Source organism: Seriola dumerili, unplaced genomic scaffold (assembly GCF_002260705.1).
Source record: "Seriola dumerili isolate Sdu_G_001 unplaced genomic scaffold, Sdu_1.0 BDQW01000002.1, whole genome shotgun sequence".
NCBI classification, from domain to species: domain Eukaryota; kingdom Metazoa; phylum Chordata; class Actinopteri; order Carangiformes; family Carangidae; genus Seriola; species Seriola dumerili.
Window position 1 is genome coordinate 2,027,519 of NW_019174257.1, and position 20,776 is coordinate 2,048,294.

Here is a 20,776-nt window from a genome sequence, read left to right on the forward strand (position 1 = left end):
CCATCTAGGGACAAATTTTGTAAATGAGATTGTGTTCAGTGAATTGTGTATCTGCTCCTACATAAATAAACATGAGAAACAAATGCTTGTGCAGCAGTTACCACTGTATATGGAACCGTTGTCTTGTCCTAATGGTCTTTTAGCTTGAATTAGTGCAGTTAACATTTGTGTGTGTAAACAGCTGGAGGTCTGCACAAAGTTTAAACAGGTTTCTGCCTTTCACGTGGTATTGTTGAGCTAAAGTGTGCTAATACTGACCGGGATTACCTGCGTCAACACTTTTAAGAGTGACACATTATGTAACATTCTGGAGGGAGAGTGTGGTGTTGAAGAGGAGGCATAAATCGTCATTTCGTGGCCGCTGAGGGGAAGCTTAAAACCTGTACTGCAGGTAGACAACATGCTTAGGTAACAATAAAAGGGTAAAGCGTGTGTAGGGAAGTCACTTAAAAAAAAAAAAAAAAGATAAGAAAAAAGACCTGAACATATATTTTAAGGTTATTTTAGGCTTGCACTCCTCTGCGCTCACTCAAACACACTGGGCAGCATCATATGTTTCAGTGGCTTAACCGTGACTTCATGAACGAGTCGTATTCATAAACGGTGGAAATGCTGATACAGTTTATTACATTTTGAAATGCTATAATTAAAAGCAACTGGTTAATTCATTTTACTTAAAAAAAAAAAAAGAAAAAAAAGAAAAAGTTCTGTTACAGCAAGTGCCAACACATATGTGTTGATTCGTGATTGGTAGATTGCATACAAGCCCTGGATTAAAGAAAATTTATAAACATAACACTCAATGTTTGATGTAGACAGCACTCGAATCTAAAGTCTGATTCACAACATCCACGAATACACAATCAAAGAGACATCCTGATTAGATTCATTTTGTTTTGTTTTTTTTAATTGCCAACAAGTCCACAAGGTGGTGCTCTCATCACAGAATAAATTAGGAGTCCCACCTTGGTGGGTGTGGTAGTTCTGCTACAACCACAACAACTTGAAGCTTTTCCCCTTTTCAAGTCCCTGAAAAAATGACAAACATATGGCACAAATCCCATTCTGTCAACAGCCATTAGCACATTATCAATTCAATAACACCAGTATGTATTGCTGCATGTGCTCAGCAATACAAACATCTCACACTTAGGCAAAGAAAACTACACATTTTCTCTGAACAGGGAGGGAATCATTTTAGAAGCTGATTTATAATTTCAGCAACATTTATTACAACGTGAACACATGGAAGTAGCACTGAGGCCAGCCGAGTCCACCTCAATGTTCAAAGACTGAATCAGTTTGTTGCCATTATATAAACATTTCAGTAAACTCAAAAGCTTAAATGTGCTCTTCATTTTCCATATCATTCTTATTCAATATGAACAGAAAATAATGGATTCTGCAGCAGTAAAAACAGTAAAATAGGTCCCTTTGAGAAGTATAATATGTTTGTGTTAGTTTTTCCAGCTAATCCTGTGACTGAATTACCCTCCATCCAGATGCACTTCTATTGTGGGAACGTTTGCCTTTTCTGCAGGCAGGAAGTGATGTCTGCCTTTGAGTTTGAAACAAAGAGAAGAGGATTGGAACAGACAGTGGGAAAGTTTAGGGGGTATAGAAAGTATGGGAACAATCTGAGGAAAGACCAACAAGATTCTGTGTAAAAATAAAATATAAGGCTCCCTTTCTGAACAATAACTAGTGGGACACAAGATATTAGGACTGAAGTGAAAATCTTGTATTTTCCACAAGACATAATTTGGTAACACAAGCTTAAAAAAAACAAAAACAAAAACAAAAAACAACATATATTTACATTTAAATAAAACAAGCAGATATTCAATTGCACAATGTCTGTGCCATAAGCACAAGCATGAATTCAGGTTTGACACAGCAATGTACATGCATTTCATTTCTGGTTCTTTTATGAGCCAGTTTTGGTTTGTAAATGACAAGCTGACATGAAATAGAAAAGTGATACATTGAACAGCAGTATATGAGCTAGCACATATTTTGTTCATTCACAAAGAGAAGGTTATTGGCTTTTTGTGGCTTTAGCCCTTTCTGACAAAAAAGAAGAGGGAGCCAGTTAATTTGATATAGAGCTGAAATGCATGTACACAGTTGTACACTTTCAGTAAGCATGCACATAGAAACAGTGAGTCATACACAGAATATCATCCATCCACTTTCAGTTGAAGGGTGACAGGGTTAAAAACAAAGTGCCCCTCACAAGCAGAAGAAGACATAGCCTACAGCCAATTAAATGTCCATGGGTCATCACAAAGCTCCACCTCCTCTGCACTGGAACAAGGTGGTAAACATGTCAAAGCCAAAACTGCCAGCATCTTGATAAAAGGCTTATTTTTTGTTTTGTTTGAATACAGGAACAGAAACGTATCCCTCCAGAGTCATACGCTGTGTGGCACATGGATAGGACTTGCGTAGCCTCGCTGAACAGGATGACAAGAAATAAAACTGCAGCACGGGTGATACAAAGCAGCTGCCATGTTGGTATCTAAGACACTGTAGCATCCATGTTGGACCAGACAGGCACGTCCCATGAGGAGTCATGAGGAAATTTGAGATTGCATGGTTATATCCAGCAGAGGCCTCGAGCCCTTGTGATGGCATGGTCCACAGATGGGACGAACATCAGCACACGATGAGCACAGCAAATGAGGAGCCAGTTCCTCTGTTTCAACAGCTAAGAACCATGGGAGTTTATGTCACAAGGCTGCTCTTTTGGCTTGTCTTGATGTCAAGTCAGTTAAAAGAAATAATATTTATCACAATTTACAAATTAAAAAAAGGAAAAGATGAGTGTGGTTCCAGCACTCACAGACCCACTTCCTTAACCCTGGGCCAACTTTGGAGGGTACTATAAAAAAAGATAAGACCATTGCCAACTCATTAGATTGTTCCAAGGCTTTTGGTCAACAGAGTGTGAATGGCTGAAAGCAAAGATGAATTAAAAAAAAAAAAAAGAAAAAAAAAAGAGGACGAAGGAGAACTGACAGTATGTCTGGACATGGCAGAGAGCCTGAGTCACCGCTTGTAATAGGCACCTGGAAAAGACGGAAGAGACAGCGAGATCCATCAGCACACCAAGATGTATTGTAGCTGTAGTGTTTTTGTACTACAATCAGCTTTTTCTTCTTCAAGATCTGGAATTACATCCTGCTGTCTGGACTCTGCTGTTTGCACTAACTACTCTTATAGCTATGTGAAACAAGTATTATTTACGCTTCAGTGAAATACACCACTTCCCCGGACGTCCTGGTCGCCTGAGGGTTGACGGCGCAGAAAACAAACCACAATCTTCCCCATCTCTCTTTCCCCTTATTTCCTGTTATGTCTCAACTGTAAACTCAAAAATAAGCTAAAAAAAAAAGAAAAGAAAAAGTTCATCACTTCCTGTGTGCCAGTTGTCAAGTCTCAGGGGAAGCATACCCAATACCAGGTGCTAAAACCACCAAATGTAAAAATTTACATTACATGAATATGGACTGACTGTATGGGTTAATTTAAGCAGTGGTAGGAACATTTACAGTAGTGCTGCAGCAATTACTAGATTAATCCATCAGAAGATGCTAAACTAAACTAACTAAACTAATCAATTGATCATTTCAGTCATTTTTCCCCTGGCAAGAAGGATGGATTTCTTCTTTGTCAACTATAATTGTAGAGAAATATTTGGGTATATTTTATATATATATATATTTGGATTTGGACTGATGGTCAGGCAAAATGAGCAAATTTTGCACTTACTTTCACCATTTATTAATACATTATGGATCAGATGATTAATTGATTTATGGAGAAAACAAACAGTTATGAAAATAATAATTTGTTGTACTTCTAGATTTTGATACATTATATAAAGGGTGTATAAGCTAAAATAAATAAACAAATAACTAACTAACTAAGTGCAGATTTCTTTCCAGAATATGTGCACTCAGACAGTCATGCCTTCTGGAGGCACACAGACTAACAAGTGAAAAGATTCACATCAAGCTACAAAAAAGTCCAACTGAACCAAAGAATGAACATGTGATGTGGTATAGAAAAATAACAAGCAGTACTGCTTATAATATGCAATTTGTTGTCAATATGCACTACTGAAAAATCACCAATGTGGTCATTAAACACAGGGCACATCTTTATTTAATGAGATGGTACTTTATGTTAGAATGAAGTAAATACAGCCAGTCCTTCACATGGACATCATACCTTTGTAAGCAGCCTCAGGTCTTGTGGGAGCACGAGGGGGGACAGGGTTGTCTGAGTAGCCGAAGCCAGGGTTCACATTCTCATAGTCGTGTGGACGAGGCTGAGGAGGCCTGAGACAGACAGAGTGAGGAAAACCGAGACAGAAAACAAATGTAATGACTGAGTTTCTGTTTCTTGGCTGGCTGGAAACATTTGGTCTTAAGAAGTAATGAGTCTTGTACCTGGCAGGCTTGTTCTGGTTCTTCTGCCTCTGGTATTCATACTCATCTCGTGTTCTGGGCCGGACGACTTCCTCTGAATTTGGCTTGAACCCAAAAAAAATTACGGTTCCCTAAAATTATGGTTCTTGTACCACAGTGGAAACACTTTTATATAAAATATGCTGCAAACACATTCCACCCCAGGTTTTAAAATGAGTATGTTTATGGAAATTTACCCTGTTGTCGCCCTCTGGCCTCCTCCTTTCCATTGCCATCTTCTCCATGGCCAACCTCTCCCTCTCTCGTTCCTTCTCTTTCTCCCGTTCTCGATTCTTCCTGTACTCCTTCTTCTCTTGTTCCATCAGCAGTCGGGCCATTTCCTGTCAGAGCAAGATAAGACTCGATGTGTGGGTGACACACTGATTGTGTTTCATATGACATACTGTATATTCTGAACAGTAATTAGAAAACACCCAGCTTACAGTCATATGTCCTTTTTAAAATAGCATGAAATAACAACACTTGTACATTACTGGGCTATTTCCTCTAAAGTAATGCCTGGTTTAGACATGGCTTTATTCACATAGGATGATATGACGAAGATGATTCAATTGGCTGAGTTCAGGAAATGAACTGTTATTAAAAGTTTACAGACTTTATGCTCACTCACCTCATCCTGTGCCACTTGGGCTGCACGTATATGCACCTTGCTTGCCTAAAACCCGAAAACAATCAAAAGATCATATTCTCCCCAGAATGGAACACATTGTTCTGACATTATATAACACATGGAAATGACTGCGATTGAGGCCCAAAGACCCAATTCTATAGAAAACTGAACAGCCTCCAACATACCAAAGTCCACTGGTGTGAAGAATTGACATTGTACTTGTTACATTGGGCCTATTATATGCCTACTCTTTACATATTGGATTTATCATAAGCTCAAAATCTGACTTTGTATATCTGACCTGATTTTCATTATCCAGGAGCTGGATGTTAGTATTCAGCTCCTGCTCTTTGTAGCCCTCACTAATACCAAGTTTAAGTGCTTGAGGTTGCTCTTGGCTTACAGTATTTATTACCAGGTCTTAATGCGTTTTTACCATGCACAGTTAGAAATTTTGGGATCTCTCAGCAGAACTTGGCAGCTTAATGGTGGAAGAGTTGTTACAAAATCAGATCAACCTACACATTATCATGCTTCAGTTCACTTTTTGATTTTCTTTTCATCTCAAACATAAAACTGTTCACCGATCCTTTGTATGCACAAATAAAAAAAAAAAATCTTATACCTTTTTAGCTTCCTTCCCCACCTTGATTTCCTCCTCTTGCAGTTTCCTGGCCACCTCCATGTCCTTTAGCTCCTGCTCTCGGAGATCAAGCTTCGTCAACCCCTTGGTGGCCTCGCTCAGCCCATACTCAGTTTCTGCTACTACTGCTCCACTCCCTCGGTGCACAATACGACCTGTGGATGTCCCCACATAATATTAACAACAAATTTGAGCTGAAACCAATAATTATTTTCATAATTGTATAATCAGTTGCTTTTTTTTAATTTTTTTTTTTTTTATAAAGATCAATTGTTTAGTCTTCAAGGCATCAGAAAAAAATATTATGAGAATTTCCTGAGGGGGTGGGGTATGTATGACAGAAAATTGGTAAAACTCAAATCTGAGGGGATGGAGCCAGAATGTTTTTGGCATTTTGTTAAATTACACAATGAAATTATTAAAAAATGATTATCAAAATAATTTATCAATCAACGATTAATTGACTACTTGTTTCTGGACTACAATACATAAAACTGTGGTTGGATTAAAGCCGTAAGGCACCCAAAAAGGGCTGCGGTGCATCTCCAGTGGTGTTTATCACTATGTTTTGTTTCATGCCTTTCACATTTTTGGGATAGAACCAGCTCAGCTGTGCAGCCCTTTGTGAATGCCGAAATTTTAGCCCAACAAAAATCCATGGAGCTATTAGAAAATCACAACACAGGTTTCAGTTTCAGCACAGTGTAATCGTTGCCTTGTTCAACAACACAATAGACAATGCAAGAATGAGTGAACCCCACAGCACAACAGCAACAGTTCCAATCACTTCAAACCATTGAAATCTGAATCACATCAATCGTCAGAAATTATTGTGAAATCTTTGTTGTCTTCATGAGAAGAGAGAAAATTAGTATCTTCATTAGTGATTGCCATGTTACAGTAGATGAACCCACCACCTGAGATTGCCACTGCGAAAAAAGCAACTGGAGCACACCACACAAACACCCCCGCAGAGCCCAGAGGGAGGCTCAGGGTGATACCTGTCTCTCCGTTGGGGTGAGTATGAATGCGTTCCCTGCCAGGACCCTCGCGCTGCCGAGGGTCCCAGAGTTCCTTGGCGACCCCTCTCCCTTCATCGCTCCTGGGCTCGTCAAACACGTCTTCGTAGGCAGAGTGGACATGCTGCTGGCCCCTGGCTCTCTTCTCCCTCTCACCATCCTCCTCTTCCTCCATCCAGGAAGCCTTGCCCTCCCTCGACCTGCTATGACCCTGCTCCAAATAAGCCTGATCAAGTCCTGTGTCCCTGCTCCTGGTTCTTGCTCCTGATCTGTCTTTGTCTTTCTGTCTTTGCCCGTCCCTCTCTCTGTGTCTGTCCCCAGTGTGTCCTCTATCTCTGGATCTTTCCCTGTCTCTTCCTCCTGTTCTCGCCCCCCTGAGGTCCTGCTCCCTGTCTCTCCTCTGGTCTTTTCCCATATGCTTTTCCCATTCCAGGTCCCTGCCCCTGTCTCGGTCACGTTGCCTGTCCCTTTCTCTGTCCCATGCCTTGTCTCTCTCTATGGGGATGTGTGGTGGAGGGGGTCTGGCTGGTCTCTCCTTCCTCCTCACCACTCTCTCTGTGTCCTCCCATCCTAGGCCTGTGGCTCTGCAAATCTCTGCGGGTTCATACTCTGGATACCTGTCCCCATGCTTGCCTCTGGAGGAGAGCAGATGCTCTGGGTACGGATCTGCATGCCTGCTTCGCCCTCCCTCCGCCACCAGGTGGTGCTCAGGGTATCTGGAGTGGCTATGGGGTGCTGCTGGGTCCTGTCTTGGATACCTGCTCCTTTTGGCCTCTATTGAGCTATAATCTGGGGAGTAATCACGATGTGAGCTCACTGGTGCATACGGATCATATCGGCCTGGGGAAGTTGATTTGTGACGAGTGTGTTTGTCCAAATCAACAGGTCTTCTTGCAGCTGAGCAGAGATGAAGGAGTGAGGGTGTGAGGAGGGCAGAGTGGAGAGAATGATGATGGTTGATGAGAACATGAGGTGAAAAATAACACAGATAAGAATGATATAAGCTGAGATGGTTAGTAAGCATTGAGCTAGACAGAACCAGTGAGGAGAATGATGGTCACACTCTTTATATTTATAGTATATGCTATAAATGTAAACAGTATGGGAATTAGCTGCACTCAAAATATCCAGAGATGTCGTTATTGCTCTTGGAAAATTAGAATAAGGTGAAGTCAGTGGCAACAAGTGTTTGTAAGTTAAATAAAATACACTTATAAATGCAGGGCAGTCGTACAGAATGGAAAACCTCCTAACACTTCAGACTTTTGACATGACATAACGAACATCCAATTATGTGCTATTAACACCTTTGAATATATTGGGGGTTGTTTGACGCACACAAATGAAAATCAATGTGACAGACTCGACAACCAAGCAAATACCGTATTATAACCAGAGCATGACTAACTTAAATGAAAAAGCTGAACTTGAACACCATCCTACTGCGAGTTGGCCTGTGACTGACAAAAGTTTGAATGAAAACAAGTGAGTGGAAAAGCACGCAGTAAAGGCAAGTTCTCTCTGCCCTGAGAGTCAGCTCAATGGAATTCCAGCCATCTAACCTGCTGTCTAACGTCTAATCAACTTTGTTGACATTCAAACTTTAAAAAAAAAAAAAGAAAGAAAGAAAAAATTAGGCAGGTACAAATGACAGCCTGACTGATACCTGCCTCAAAATGACATAGCTGGTTAAAGTGTTTGCTCTCTTCCGTTTCATTTGACTTTTAAATACACTCCTCCATCTTCCTCTCCATTTGCCTCCCTATCTTTTTCCAGTTCTGTACCTGTCAAGTGGGGGTAGGTTTTGCCCCCACGTGGGTTTATGTGCAACTGTAATCCACTGGATTAAGACAAACACAGCCAGCAGCCTCTCATTTCCTGAGGAGAAGCCAATTACACGGCCCGATGAGAAGCTACATGATATCACACAAGTGTGAATGTGTGTTTACATGTGCATAAGAAGGACATAAAAAACTAATGGAGTGGAGATTTTAAATGTAACACTTTTACACAGATTTGAAATGTAACACTTTTACACAGATTTGAAATGTAACACTGTAACAAGAATTCACATACAAGTGCAAGACGGTGAAAATGCTCAGAGATTGATTTTCAAAACTAAACCCCTTTGTGCACAGTGACAATCTTTTAACCTGCATGAAATGTATCTGGTTACTAACTTTTACGTCTTTCCATTAGAGTATTAGACAGAGGGGGAAATAAAGGTGCAAAATCTTTGCTCCACTGTAAGCACATTCACACTTCTTCAGTTGTATGCACACACGCACTCAGCAGGGGCATTAGAGGTGTGTGGTTATGTAACGTACAAGGCTTCAAATCAAACATAGTGAGCCTGGCAGTGGAACAAATATTCAAGTATAAAGGAGAGTAGGGCAGAGTGGCAGAGTCAGCAAGAGCGTAGCTTCATCCTGACCACCTGCCATGTAAAGCACAGTGGCGTCTGGTGATCCATATAGACACAACAATGTAGACAGGTAGACAGCTAGAGACAATTGCCCAGTCCTGTTTGTGTCAACAAAGAGGCCAATGTCTGTGTCAACGCAACACTGTGTACACTTCAAACCCCACCAGAGAAACTACTCTCATTGCCTCTCTGTTCACAGCCACCACCTCTTTCTGTCCCTTTTTGTATCCCATGTTTTATTTACATGCATATCCACAAAGCTTAAGGAGTGAGCGAGCTTAAAAATTCTGTCATCAACATTGTAACAGGACAAATAATAAAAAAAAACAAAAGAACCAATTCAACTGCAACCTGCCGGTGGAGGTAAAACCAATGAGGTTTGAATATTTGTGCATCACTGAAAATAAACAGCTGGGAGAGTGAAAAAAAAAAGAGAAGGCAGAGGATGATTAATTTGTGTTATGAAGTTGACTAAAAATCATTTTCCTTCTCTGCTCACCATCTAGGGAGAACATGAGTGGTGGCAGTGGGTGCTAAATGTCATCCTCTGGAGAGGAGGAAAACTGGGAGTCAGTGTGCCAGATTTGATTCACGAGTGTTTTGAGCTTTTATGAGGAGGAGATGTTATAAAGAATTTATAAAGAATAGATTTCCCTCCTACACTCAAAGTCACACCTGTGGCTCAAGAAGTACAACTGCATTCAGACATAGCTGCCCTACTCTAAAATGTCTGATGGTCCTTTGCTATAAAAGCCTGTGCTGAACCTGCATCTCTCAACGTGGAGATGGACGCAGGGTCAACCTCTCACAGGTTACTTGACAGAGGGCAACAACTTACAAGGAAGTCAGAGAAAAGAGGAAGATTAAAATGAGTCACTGTCTCTCTTTCAGCAGAAAATGAACAGACCTCCAGTGAGATGAATCACACAGAGGTGTGATGTTTGCATGAAAAGACTTGAAATGGATTTGTTATACGTAATGAAAAGGCTAGATGTATAAAAGCATGCCCAGTTAAAACAAATATCTTTTAGGCGAGTATGTAACACCATTTAAGTGTTTTTCGTAATGCATTTGGTGCCCACTAACTCGAGATTCATTTTGCATGTGAGGTTAAATCTGATATCAAAGCAGGTTTAAGCTACATCTTTAAACTGGAGCACTCATTTAGTCGTGTTTGCTCTTGAATGGGAACAAGATGACGAATTATTTCTCTGTAGGAACGTGTAAGCCTCTCTTCAAGGTTAATTATGTGCTTATGAATGCATTCCAAAATCTTTGCCTCGAGTCAGGAACAATCTCCAGAGAAGTGCAGCATCAAAAGCATACCCTCACAAATCCAGAGCTGGGAAAAAAAACAAAAAAAAAAAAACATCCGGGTCCAAAAAAAGAGAATCATATCTTCTCCCATGTCCTTAACCACAGACGAGCTCAGACGGGCAACAAATACATGTGAAATATACACAGACAAAGAAACAGCCACACATTAATATGAGCCTGTGGTGCTCTACCCACCTCCATGATCCTCAAAGTACTCCTCCTCAAAGTTTGCTTCCAGCTGCTTCTGTCTCTTCCTTTCGTCTTTCATCTCCTTCTCCTGCAGCTTACGAGCTATGGCCTACAAACAAATAAGGCAACAGTAAACATGTTGTCCCACATGAATATGACAAAGTCCCTGTTTGGCCCGATCTGTAACAAATATATCACTTTGTTTTGAGATGGAGTTTTGTTTTTGTTTTTTTTTTCTTATGCCAGTCACTGTAGTTTCAAAACATATCGGATTATAGTGGTGAGCTCAATCGTTCCCTGATGCTTTGGATAAATCACACAAGTTGAGCAAGTGCTGTAGTGGGTTACTCAGGCAAGTTAGTACATTTTTTCATTTTTTCATAGCACCACAGAGCAATGAGACCACATCAACAATATCATGTTAAACATTTACAAAAACATCCTAAACTCAGCTCAGAACATCGAGATTACGACCTTGAGAAGTAAAAATACAGGCTCTGTCACTTTGGCTATTACTCCATTACAACATCTCGAGTGGAATGACCCACCCGTTACAGTACATCGATACCAGAAGTCAAGTCATTGGATGCAACCAACACTGCGCTTGAATGTGCAGAAAGGTCTGATCTCGTGTGTGTGTGTAATGTGTGAGTAGTGTGTGTGTAATGTGTTCTTACCGCATCCTTTTCTTCTTGCTGTCGCTGTTGTTCTGCCTGTCGGACCAGTTGTTCCTGAATCTCCTGAGCGATCTCATTATCTTGGCGCTCACTGAGGTTTCCCATGGATCACAATGTGTAAATGGGGAAGGGGTAGGACAACATTACAACACTGATATAATATAATAATACAACTTGTAATAGTAAGAATATTGACGATGATAATGTGAATAAAAGCACATTTTTCACACACAGTAAACAGGCTTTACTTCTAATGTTTTATCCATAGTCTTATACTTTTCTCATATTTTTCTGAGTGCTTACAGTTGATGCTTCCGTTGCCATTTTGCTGGTAACTAATTCACCTAAATACAATTCAAACTCACATGCCCTAATTCTGACTGACTTAACATGGCAGACTGAGATTTTCAAAAGTAATAAAAACCCAAACACACACTTTAACACTGCCAAAACCCTAATTATTATTTATGGACATATCACAATATGCTATCTATGATTAAATAGTTCAATTACATAAGAGCAGTAAACACACCAAGAGCCCAGCTTTGAAATTGTCCAGCATGTTGTGAGGGATAGTGTGTGCTCTTCAGGCGAGAGCGGGAGCGTCTTCGCCTGTTGTGAAGCTGATCTCACCAGCTCGCTTTGATTCACTCTTAAACAACGTGATCTTGACAACAACACCATCTGTCTGGAGGGCTGGTATGCAAAAATCATTTCTCTCTCCGTGTGTGTACACATACATGTGTGTAATGCTTTACTCAAAAAGGAACTGTAGGAACAGCTTAGCTACCATGCGCTTCACCTGTATTTGACCTGAGCAGCTGACAGCTTAGGAGAAGCACCTGAGCATGCATTCATCAGTATACACTAAGAAGCAAGGGACGCTGCATTCCCCTGTGTGTCTGTGTTTAGTCAAATGTGAGAGTGGGTGTATGTGAAGTGTCACTGGCAAGAGCAGTGTGGATGGCAGTGTGAGCTCCCAGCATGACAAGCAGCATTGGCCCACCTGCATCCGTGGTGGAGCATCTGGCCTCTCTCTGTGGGTGCAATACCACTCCTGTAACTATGTCTGTGTGTGCCTGAAACAGTGACCTCATTGAGCTGTGAGTCAGCACTTTTTATTTCAATAACAATTGCAGAGCAGATAGAAATACTTTAAATCCAAGTTCCTTTTTGCATGCTCTGTTGCAGCTCCTGGTCTGGACTGAGGCAGAGGCAACAGAACAACAGAACACGTAGCTATGTTTAGTTAAGTCACTGAAGCTTGATTTATGCTTCTGCATCAGGCCATTGTGGATAGTACATGTGGATGCTGCATAGTTTTGGACGTGCAGCTGGAGCTGACCCAAACCCCTGAAGAAATATATTTATACATCAGGGCTATGGGTGATTCCACAGAGACCACAAGAGATGTGAATGAACTGCTTGGGCTGTTTGTGTTTTCTCCTACATGTTTAGGACGCCACTCACAGTTGTTGATGGGGAAAACAACGTATCAAAATGACAAGAGGCTAAATAATCTTTCCCTTTTTTGTTGTGTTAGTGTTGAGTTGAAGGAATGTATTGTATCTGACCTAGTGATCTGTCATCGCTCTCTAGTACAAACTGAATGAAAGAAAGTAAACAGGCTTACTTCTGGTAATGAATGCAAGACATGACCCACTAATTTAAAACAATAAAAGTGCTAACCCTACAATGAATGCTAAATTTACTTTGGGGCATGTATGGTGGGACTGCTGGATCACCTCACTGGACAAGCATGAATCTGTTTTAGGTATAGGGTTTGGGAACAATTACACTACATTACAATAATCTGAAACAGATGCTATCAACAAAGCAATTTGCAAAGTATTCTGATGACTTCATGAAGTTATGAGGGGCAAATGGCATTTAAGACAAAATTAAACCAACACAGTTCAATTCATAATTCTGTGCTTGATGGATATAGCTATACAATTAAAACCAGATAACAGCTTTCAACTAAACTCTGGATCTCATGTAATTTACTGTCATTTTGCAAGTGCAATGAACTAATTTAGATTTTTACCAGGTGATCACCCAGCCATGTCTCCTCTTTATAGGTTACCATCTCCTCTAGGTCCAACAATGTTTGCCTGTGTTATTGTCCATTTTTCCAAGTGTGATTTGCTTTGATATAGACACAGTATATAAAAGGTGAGAGAGAGAGAGAGAGAGAGAGAGAGAGAGAGAGAGAGAGAGAGAGAGAGAGACCCACATGTCAACATGCTGTTTCTGGCTCTGGATCTTGGCCCTCTTATCCTCCTCCTCCTGCAGCTTCTTGGCCACCTGCAGGTCCTTCTGCACCAGACGGCTCTTATGGACGTTGGACGCCAAGTGGCTCTCAACTGTAGACACAAAACACATAAGCACTGCTCTTAAAAACTGTGGACACACAAACCAGAATAGGTCAGCTGGCTGGACCGCACTACTGATGAGGAATTAGATGGATGATGAAAATTAGAGCACTGGGGAGTTCATTTACAGATCCACACTTTCTTGATAGTCTACTCTCAGAGGAGGAGTAGCATTGTTTAGATGGTCTGCAGAGAACAAGATCAACGTTGATGACACAGACCATTCAGACTGGTAATAAACAGAGAGCGCTCTTAGTCATTGAGAAATGAATGTTCACATCTGAGGTATCATTCCAAGGTTGTGTGATGGCACGTTGTGGGCCATAACAGATGATAAATCCTGCTTGCTGACGCACTCAATGCGCTTTGTAAGCATGGAGAGCATCACTCACTTGTTCAGCTCTGTTTTACTCGCCTATCGATCTGTTGCCAGCTTTCACGTGAAAAGGACCAAATTACATTTGGCAATTTACCCGTGAGAGGCTCCATAAAGTTTCTGCTTTCCGACTGGTGAGATTGAAACGGGAAACTGTGAGTCACAGCTGTGGCAACTTGGTAAAAAGTCAAAGGACTGACATTGATTTTTTTGTATGACGCTGATCAAATGTTTAAGTTTATGACACCTCACAAAAAAAATATTTGACGATTTGACGACAAAACTGATGTCACAGCCCAAGATAAGGCTATCATTTATCCACTGCTAGGCTTTTAAACTAGAAGATTGATTCCTTTTTTCAAAGAAAAAAAGAAAAAAAGACCTGTCATTGTGACATTCATTCAACAAACTCAACCTTGAAGAGCTCTCACGTAATTATAGACAAGGAAGTTTGGGTGAGAAAGCTGGACTATCTGAACCTCAGACATGTCAGTGTGGAGCTGTACACTGAAACAGACTCCAGAAACAAAGGCGCCAAGTGCTGACATAGCCATAAAGAAATGTTTTCCAAGCAACATTTGAATGCCTCAGCATTTTGCATGCTCAACATTTTGAATGGAAATAAAAGCCAGCTGTAACTCCACATTAACGTGGAGTGAATGTGCTAAAAAGGCACGTTTGGGATGGCCATCTGTCGATGTGATCCAGGAAATAAAAGGGACACTGCATATTTAGAGAACTGTCAAACTATGTCAGCTGGCATTCTCCTCGATGACCTCCAGGGTCAAAGGTGAAACAAACAATTTTCTGGCTCAAGCCAGATCAGTTAGTGTGGCAACAAAGGGAGATGAACATTAGGTTATGGATCACTAAGGCTTTAAAAAGGGTTAACGACAACACAAGGACAGGCCAGCCAAAACCAAATTAATCACAGCTAAAAGAGAGTCTAATCTGCACTTAAGGTATGGTTGGGTGACATCTGGCCATCTATCTTGTGGAGCTTGATGCATTTACCAACGCTCTAAATTTATCCATCCCTTCGAAACAAAAGCTGACCAAAAAAGAAAATCTGAACAAAAGCTATAGCCTCTTTCTAATGGTTCCTGTCACATCTCTGGGAATGAGTGCAGGTGAAGGATATGGGGGGGTGTGGTGGCCATTGGCCTTCTGAGGATATTCATTTGTGTCTGATGAAAGGAGGGCCTTATTATGTCTGGGTTTGTAAGTCTGCCTTGGCAACTCATCCGGAGATATCTTAACCTACAGTGAAGGACAAGCAGTTCTTGAGAGCATTTCCATTAAGACACTAAAGCAAAATAGAGCTTTTGATAAGAGCAAAAAAGTTTATAAGTAATAGACATCATCATGAGATTTCAACAATTTATCTGAATGCACTTACTAAAAGATTAGCAGAAGGGGAACAAACCTTCTATGGTGAGTCTCCAAAGTGCTTTTTTAAATCATGTGAAAAAGATGCCGGCTAATTACACACATATGAGCTCACATGAAAGCACCAGCTAATCTAATGAGGCATGCAGGGACAAACACGTAGCTAACAGCAGTTAGGGAGTGTGTACTTTTGTCCATCATGTACACACAAAACAATCCTTTACAAGCACACACACTCACAAAGTGAGAGACAATAGTATCTCACATTGTGTCTCATATAAAAACCCTTGCTAAGCTCATTGCACTGTCTAACTTCAGATCCAGAATCTCTCTGTGCTACAGCTGCAGCACACACAATTAATGTGATCCAGACAAATCACATGCACCAGTCCACTGTATTCTGCCACGGCCCTGCTCTGATACAGTATTGTTGTGGCATCCTACACCATTCACATGGTGAACTGTGTGGCTAAAGCAGGGTTTATGTAGGCTTAATCAGGCTGCAGCCACTGACACCGCAGTTTAGCCTGTTAGACTTGACAAATATTCCAACAGGGAGAAGTTGAGCATTTTGGAGTGCATTCATTTTTTTACTGTTAAGATCTAAAAGCATCTTTCATAGTTTTCAATGTAAGCTTTAGGTGACCTAGGACTGCAGCAGGGACGAAAACAGTGAGGGAACAGGTCTGATGCAAAGACGTTACAACAATAAATGACTAGAGTGTTTAAACAGACTCTAGAAAAGGGGAATGGACCTTTCTGTATGAACTCTCTGGATTTTTTCATCTTAATAAAGAACAGGACCTATCAAAGGAAACTGAGGTTTCCTCTGACTGGAGTTTAGCACAGGTCAGTTCTGTGATCAGAAGCAGTGAAAGCAGAAAAGCAGGAAAGCAGATGTTTGAAATAAGTAGGAATTTACATGTCCCTAGTGCCCTCAAGTGTAAACATGGGGACTAAGGGGAACAAATTTTTTAAAAATGGCAAATTTATTGTCTCTTACTTTCTTGCTCCTGTAGGTTATAGGCCAGGCAGTGGTCCTCCAGCACAGCAAAGTCTCTGCACACTGAAAAAAGAGAAAGAGACTAAAATTAAAAACTGAGAAAGCCTGTACAAAAAAAGCAAAGTTCAAAATTAGCCTCAACATCTGGATGTTTTTTCAGTTCTTCAATGTCTAAACTTTGTAGCTGACACAAGTCAAAGTAGAGGCGGTTGAGATGTTAGATATGACATTCAGTGGCCAGGCAGGTGTTTAACATCAGTCTCATGCACGCGCGCGCGCGCACACACACACACACACACACACACACACACACACACACACACACACACACACACACACACACACACACACACACACACACACACACACACGCTTTGTTGGCAGCACATACATGAAGTGAAACTGTGAATAAGGAACCATTCGCACAAGATAAAAAAAAAAAAAAAAAAACATAATAAAGAAGCTTAAATAAACACTAATGTGAGAACTTCTCTTCTGAGTTTCCTTAAACATCATTTAGAGGTGAGAGGATCTTTAAGAAGTGAGAAATACCGTAGGTTTGTTACTGACGAGCTGCCAGTACTGCCTGAACTGGCTGACAAAATGTGACAAGTACATGAGTAAAACTCCCACCAACATTTTGTGTGTGCATCTGCAAGGCACAGTCAGATAAAGTAAATGTATTTACGTGTCTTTCAATCATGTGATGTTTCCTAAATGCTGAGTGCTGTGATCAAAAAATTATCCCAAACCTCTACTCTACAAAATAGGCAACAATAACACTAGGATGTGAACCAGCAGACAGCATGAGATCTGAAAAGCCTGATAATCATCTGAACATATTAATCAGTGCTTCACATTCACAGAAGCAGAGCTTGTGTGACAGATGCATAATTATTATGTGGCCTAAGCACCACCTTTGGACTAAAGCTCCACCATTACAACCAAAACCTTATAAGTCTGTGAGTTTGGATAGAAGCATCTGCCAAATGAGTAAATGTAATTGTAAATGTAGATATATAGATAACATCTAGAGAGGATGACCACAATTATTGGCCAACAATACTTTTTTTTTTTTTTTTAAATCTTAAATCTATATTTTACTACGTGTTTTCGATCTTAGACAGATATCTTCACGACAACTTTAAACCTGAGCACTTTCCATTTATGGTTTCAATATTACTGATGCCAAAATTTTGTGAACATTCATTCTGGAAACAATGTAGACTGTTGTAGGAGGGGAGTTTTCCTCATAAAAACCCAACACCATCTCCCCACATCCATCTAAAGTGGTCTGAAATGAGGCACACTGCTTCTTTCATTTTGACACTTAGAATATTTGGGATCTACCAGTCTTCAAATGCTCACAGTTTCCTGTGTACGAAACAGTCAAATGTAAGGGGACACGTCACGACCTTTCTCACAACCTCAGCTAATTATGGATGTGGAACTTATACCATAGGCTGAACAGTATTTGCTTATAGTACAGCATCTGCTTCTTCGGCTTAGTCAACGTGGATTAACTACCTCCTGTTTAGCAATAACATTCTTGAAATCCTGTAGTAAAGAAACTTTTCTTCAGCTGCAAAAACTTCCAAACATCATCATCAAATATAGAAGAATAAAATTAAGCCATGATTTCATCCTGCAAGAAGCCATGCGCCACTCTGCTGTTGGAAGTGGTTCTATTCAGGGAGGACCAAAATAAAGAAAAATTAACTTGCTTAGGTATTTGTTTTACCTCCTCTTGTTTTGCGATGAGAATTATTCATATCATGCATTATATACATTCAGTCATATTATAATATATCAAGTCTTATCGATCCATTGACACTAAACATATTAAAAGCTCTCCTCCTCCCAGCTTTCATTACAGAGCCTAGCCACACTCAATAACCTCACACTGCCAGACTCACCACCCATCATCTGCTCACAGAGATTACTTCATCCACATAAAAAATTAATAACAGGAATACACTACGACTATGTGTTGGCGTGCATCAGAGAAAGCTCTGAAAAAATGAACTACTTTCTCATAGTATTGACAACACAAACACGCCTGGGACCCAAACAAACCACCGATGAGTGGTCCAGATTGTCTGGGTGTAGTAGAGGGGGGGTGACTGGGTGAGTGGTTGGAATAAACTGATGCTGTGGAAAGAGGAGGGCAAAGGAACCCCCCCCCCCCTCCCCCCCCCCGCCCCCCAACTGCCTTAGATCACCATGGGATTAAATTAACACAGACCATTTTTCAACCATATGCTTAATCTTCTTAGCCAAGAAAGGTTTACCTCATCCAGCACTTTGCGTTAGTGTGACCATTCATTTTATAGCTTGTAAAAGGCAACACTTCTCAAAATGTAGGATTTAACTGGGCATAGTTTTTCTCAACAACACCAACCAACAAGTGACAAAAGGCTGCGAGATGTGGTTTAAATTCTCACACCAACATTCAATCATTCAGAGCTAGAATCAGAAAAAAAAGCTTAACATGACACCACAGTGCACAAAGACGATAAGAGTCGAGTCTTTGTGCTTCATGTGCAGAGGGAAATATCCAAATACAAGCTCAGTTCATCTGTGAGTAACAGTAAAAGTAAAAACTTAGACAGCTCACAATATTTACTATTTTCTTAGCACACGAGGGATGAAATTGAAACTTCTCCAGCAGCTTTCTCAGTCTTTCCCTCTGCAGACTAGCCAAGCAGTGGAAATGCACGTTGCTTCTCTCTCTGACCAGAATAACAAGCATCCTGCTGAGCAGCTGCTTCACACAAACGGCATGGGTCCTTTCCACCAGCATAGCATCCCATCCAAACTCTGTTTTGACGTAAAAGCCCCACTCTACTCCTGCTTTTACACCAGTTACAACCATAGACAAAGTTTTGGGTGTGTATAAAAGTTATATGGGATGTGGTTGGTGATGCAGTCCAGTCTTTTAGGTGTTTCAAAGCAGTTCGCAGATTTTACAGCCAAAAGCAAAGTGTAATCAGATATGTCAGATATTAAACTGAAAGACGGAGGACACTGGACACCTCCAGTTCATTGCATCACAAAAACAAAGACATCTTATCTTTAGCTCTGGCTGAACCACATACTGTACCTTACAACAGGCAAACATCTCCAATGTGATCAGTATTAAGGTCGACAAGTCACCTGACTCCTGTAACGCTGTATTTACCCACACTGGTATGGTGCCAGACTGCGTATAGCCATTAGTGTATATCACCATCTAAGCTTAGTGCAAACACTGTGTGAAACATAAAGGGAGACATATTGTGCTCTCCGTGATAAAATACTGATCCCCCTTCTGACATTGACAGTACACAGATTTTGACAGGTGTACAAAATCTTGCACGACACCTGTACCTTGGCTGAGGTGTCTAATCAGCCCTTAGGACCAACGTGACTGTGCTAGCATCTACTAGCAAGCTAACAATCATCATAACCATGGTATATGAGACCAAAAAAACAAACACCTGTGTTCACTCACTCAACATCAGGCTAACTAGATATGCTAAACAACTAGCTTGCTTCACATGTAGCTGGCAAACATATTATGGACATTACCCTCTTTCACTCCAGGTAGTTTTTTCTGGTCGATGCTAATGTTACATTCAGCCATGTTGTCACCGGTAATAAGTCAAAAAAAAACGTTGACGGTGAATTACACTTCCACGTTTCTTCCGAAGGTTAACTGCAGGCTGATTGATCGCCTTTACTCATAAACCCGATTGATGGTTCAGGTGCTGGACGGCCCTTTTGATTAGTTTCGGTTGCCACCCTCTCCCTCGATACGTCGCTGCTGTAATTGCCTGGCTGCTACTCTACTGAAGCTAACGTCAGATTTTCTACGAGCGTCCCCTCCTTCCCTTCCCCGGCCCTTCCTACAACCAGCCCGCCAACACAGACAGAATAAACGCCGTTTTCCGGCCAGAGACGTCAAAATAAAAGACTTCATATGCCATGTAGCTGAGTAACGAGGCACTACTTACTGACTCCAAAAGCTTTTCCTTACCACCAGCATGGATGGACTAGAAAACAGGTTTACTGGGCACGGGCACAGGGGCCAAAAAAGTTGTTTGAAACAACCACAAAAAGAAGCAAAACAACCTAAAAGTGGCACATAACAACCACAGTAACACGCAAAACGACCACAAAGTGATGTAAAATATGAGTAATACCATTGTATTGTCCTCAAAAAGCAAGGGGTCATCAGACATGTAGCCTACTGATTTAGCATTTTCCATGCATTTT

At 40.9% G+C, this 20,776-nt stretch overlaps 1 protein-coding gene across 2 annotated transcripts; it reads right to left on the reverse strand.

Moving 5' to 3' along the window:
* Positions 1-608: 608 nt before the first annotated feature.
* On the reverse strand, positions 609-20,314 carry ccdc50 (coiled-coil domain containing 50). 2 transcript variants are annotated; one of them, XM_022739155.1, is made up of 11 exons: positions 20,090-20,314; positions 16,520-16,582; positions 13,613-13,742; positions 11,377-11,467; positions 10,706-10,808; positions 5,753-5,904; positions 5,107-5,151; positions 4,673-4,816; positions 4,458-4,540; positions 4,237-4,346; positions 609-3,071 (listed from the first exon to the last, which is right to left on the reverse strand). In XM_022739155.1, exons 1-11 carry the CDS (start codon positions 20,142-20,144, stop codon positions 3,052-3,054), a joined length of 996 nt encoding a protein of 331 aa, XP_022594876.1. In that variant the 5' UTR covers positions 20,145-20,314; the 3' UTR covers positions 609-3,051. The 2 variants fall into 2 exon arrangements, with proteins under 2 accessions (XP_022594876.1, XP_022594868.1); XM_022739147.1 differs by having other exon boundaries at positions 5,732-5,904.
* Positions 20,315-20,776: the final 462 nt, after the last annotated feature.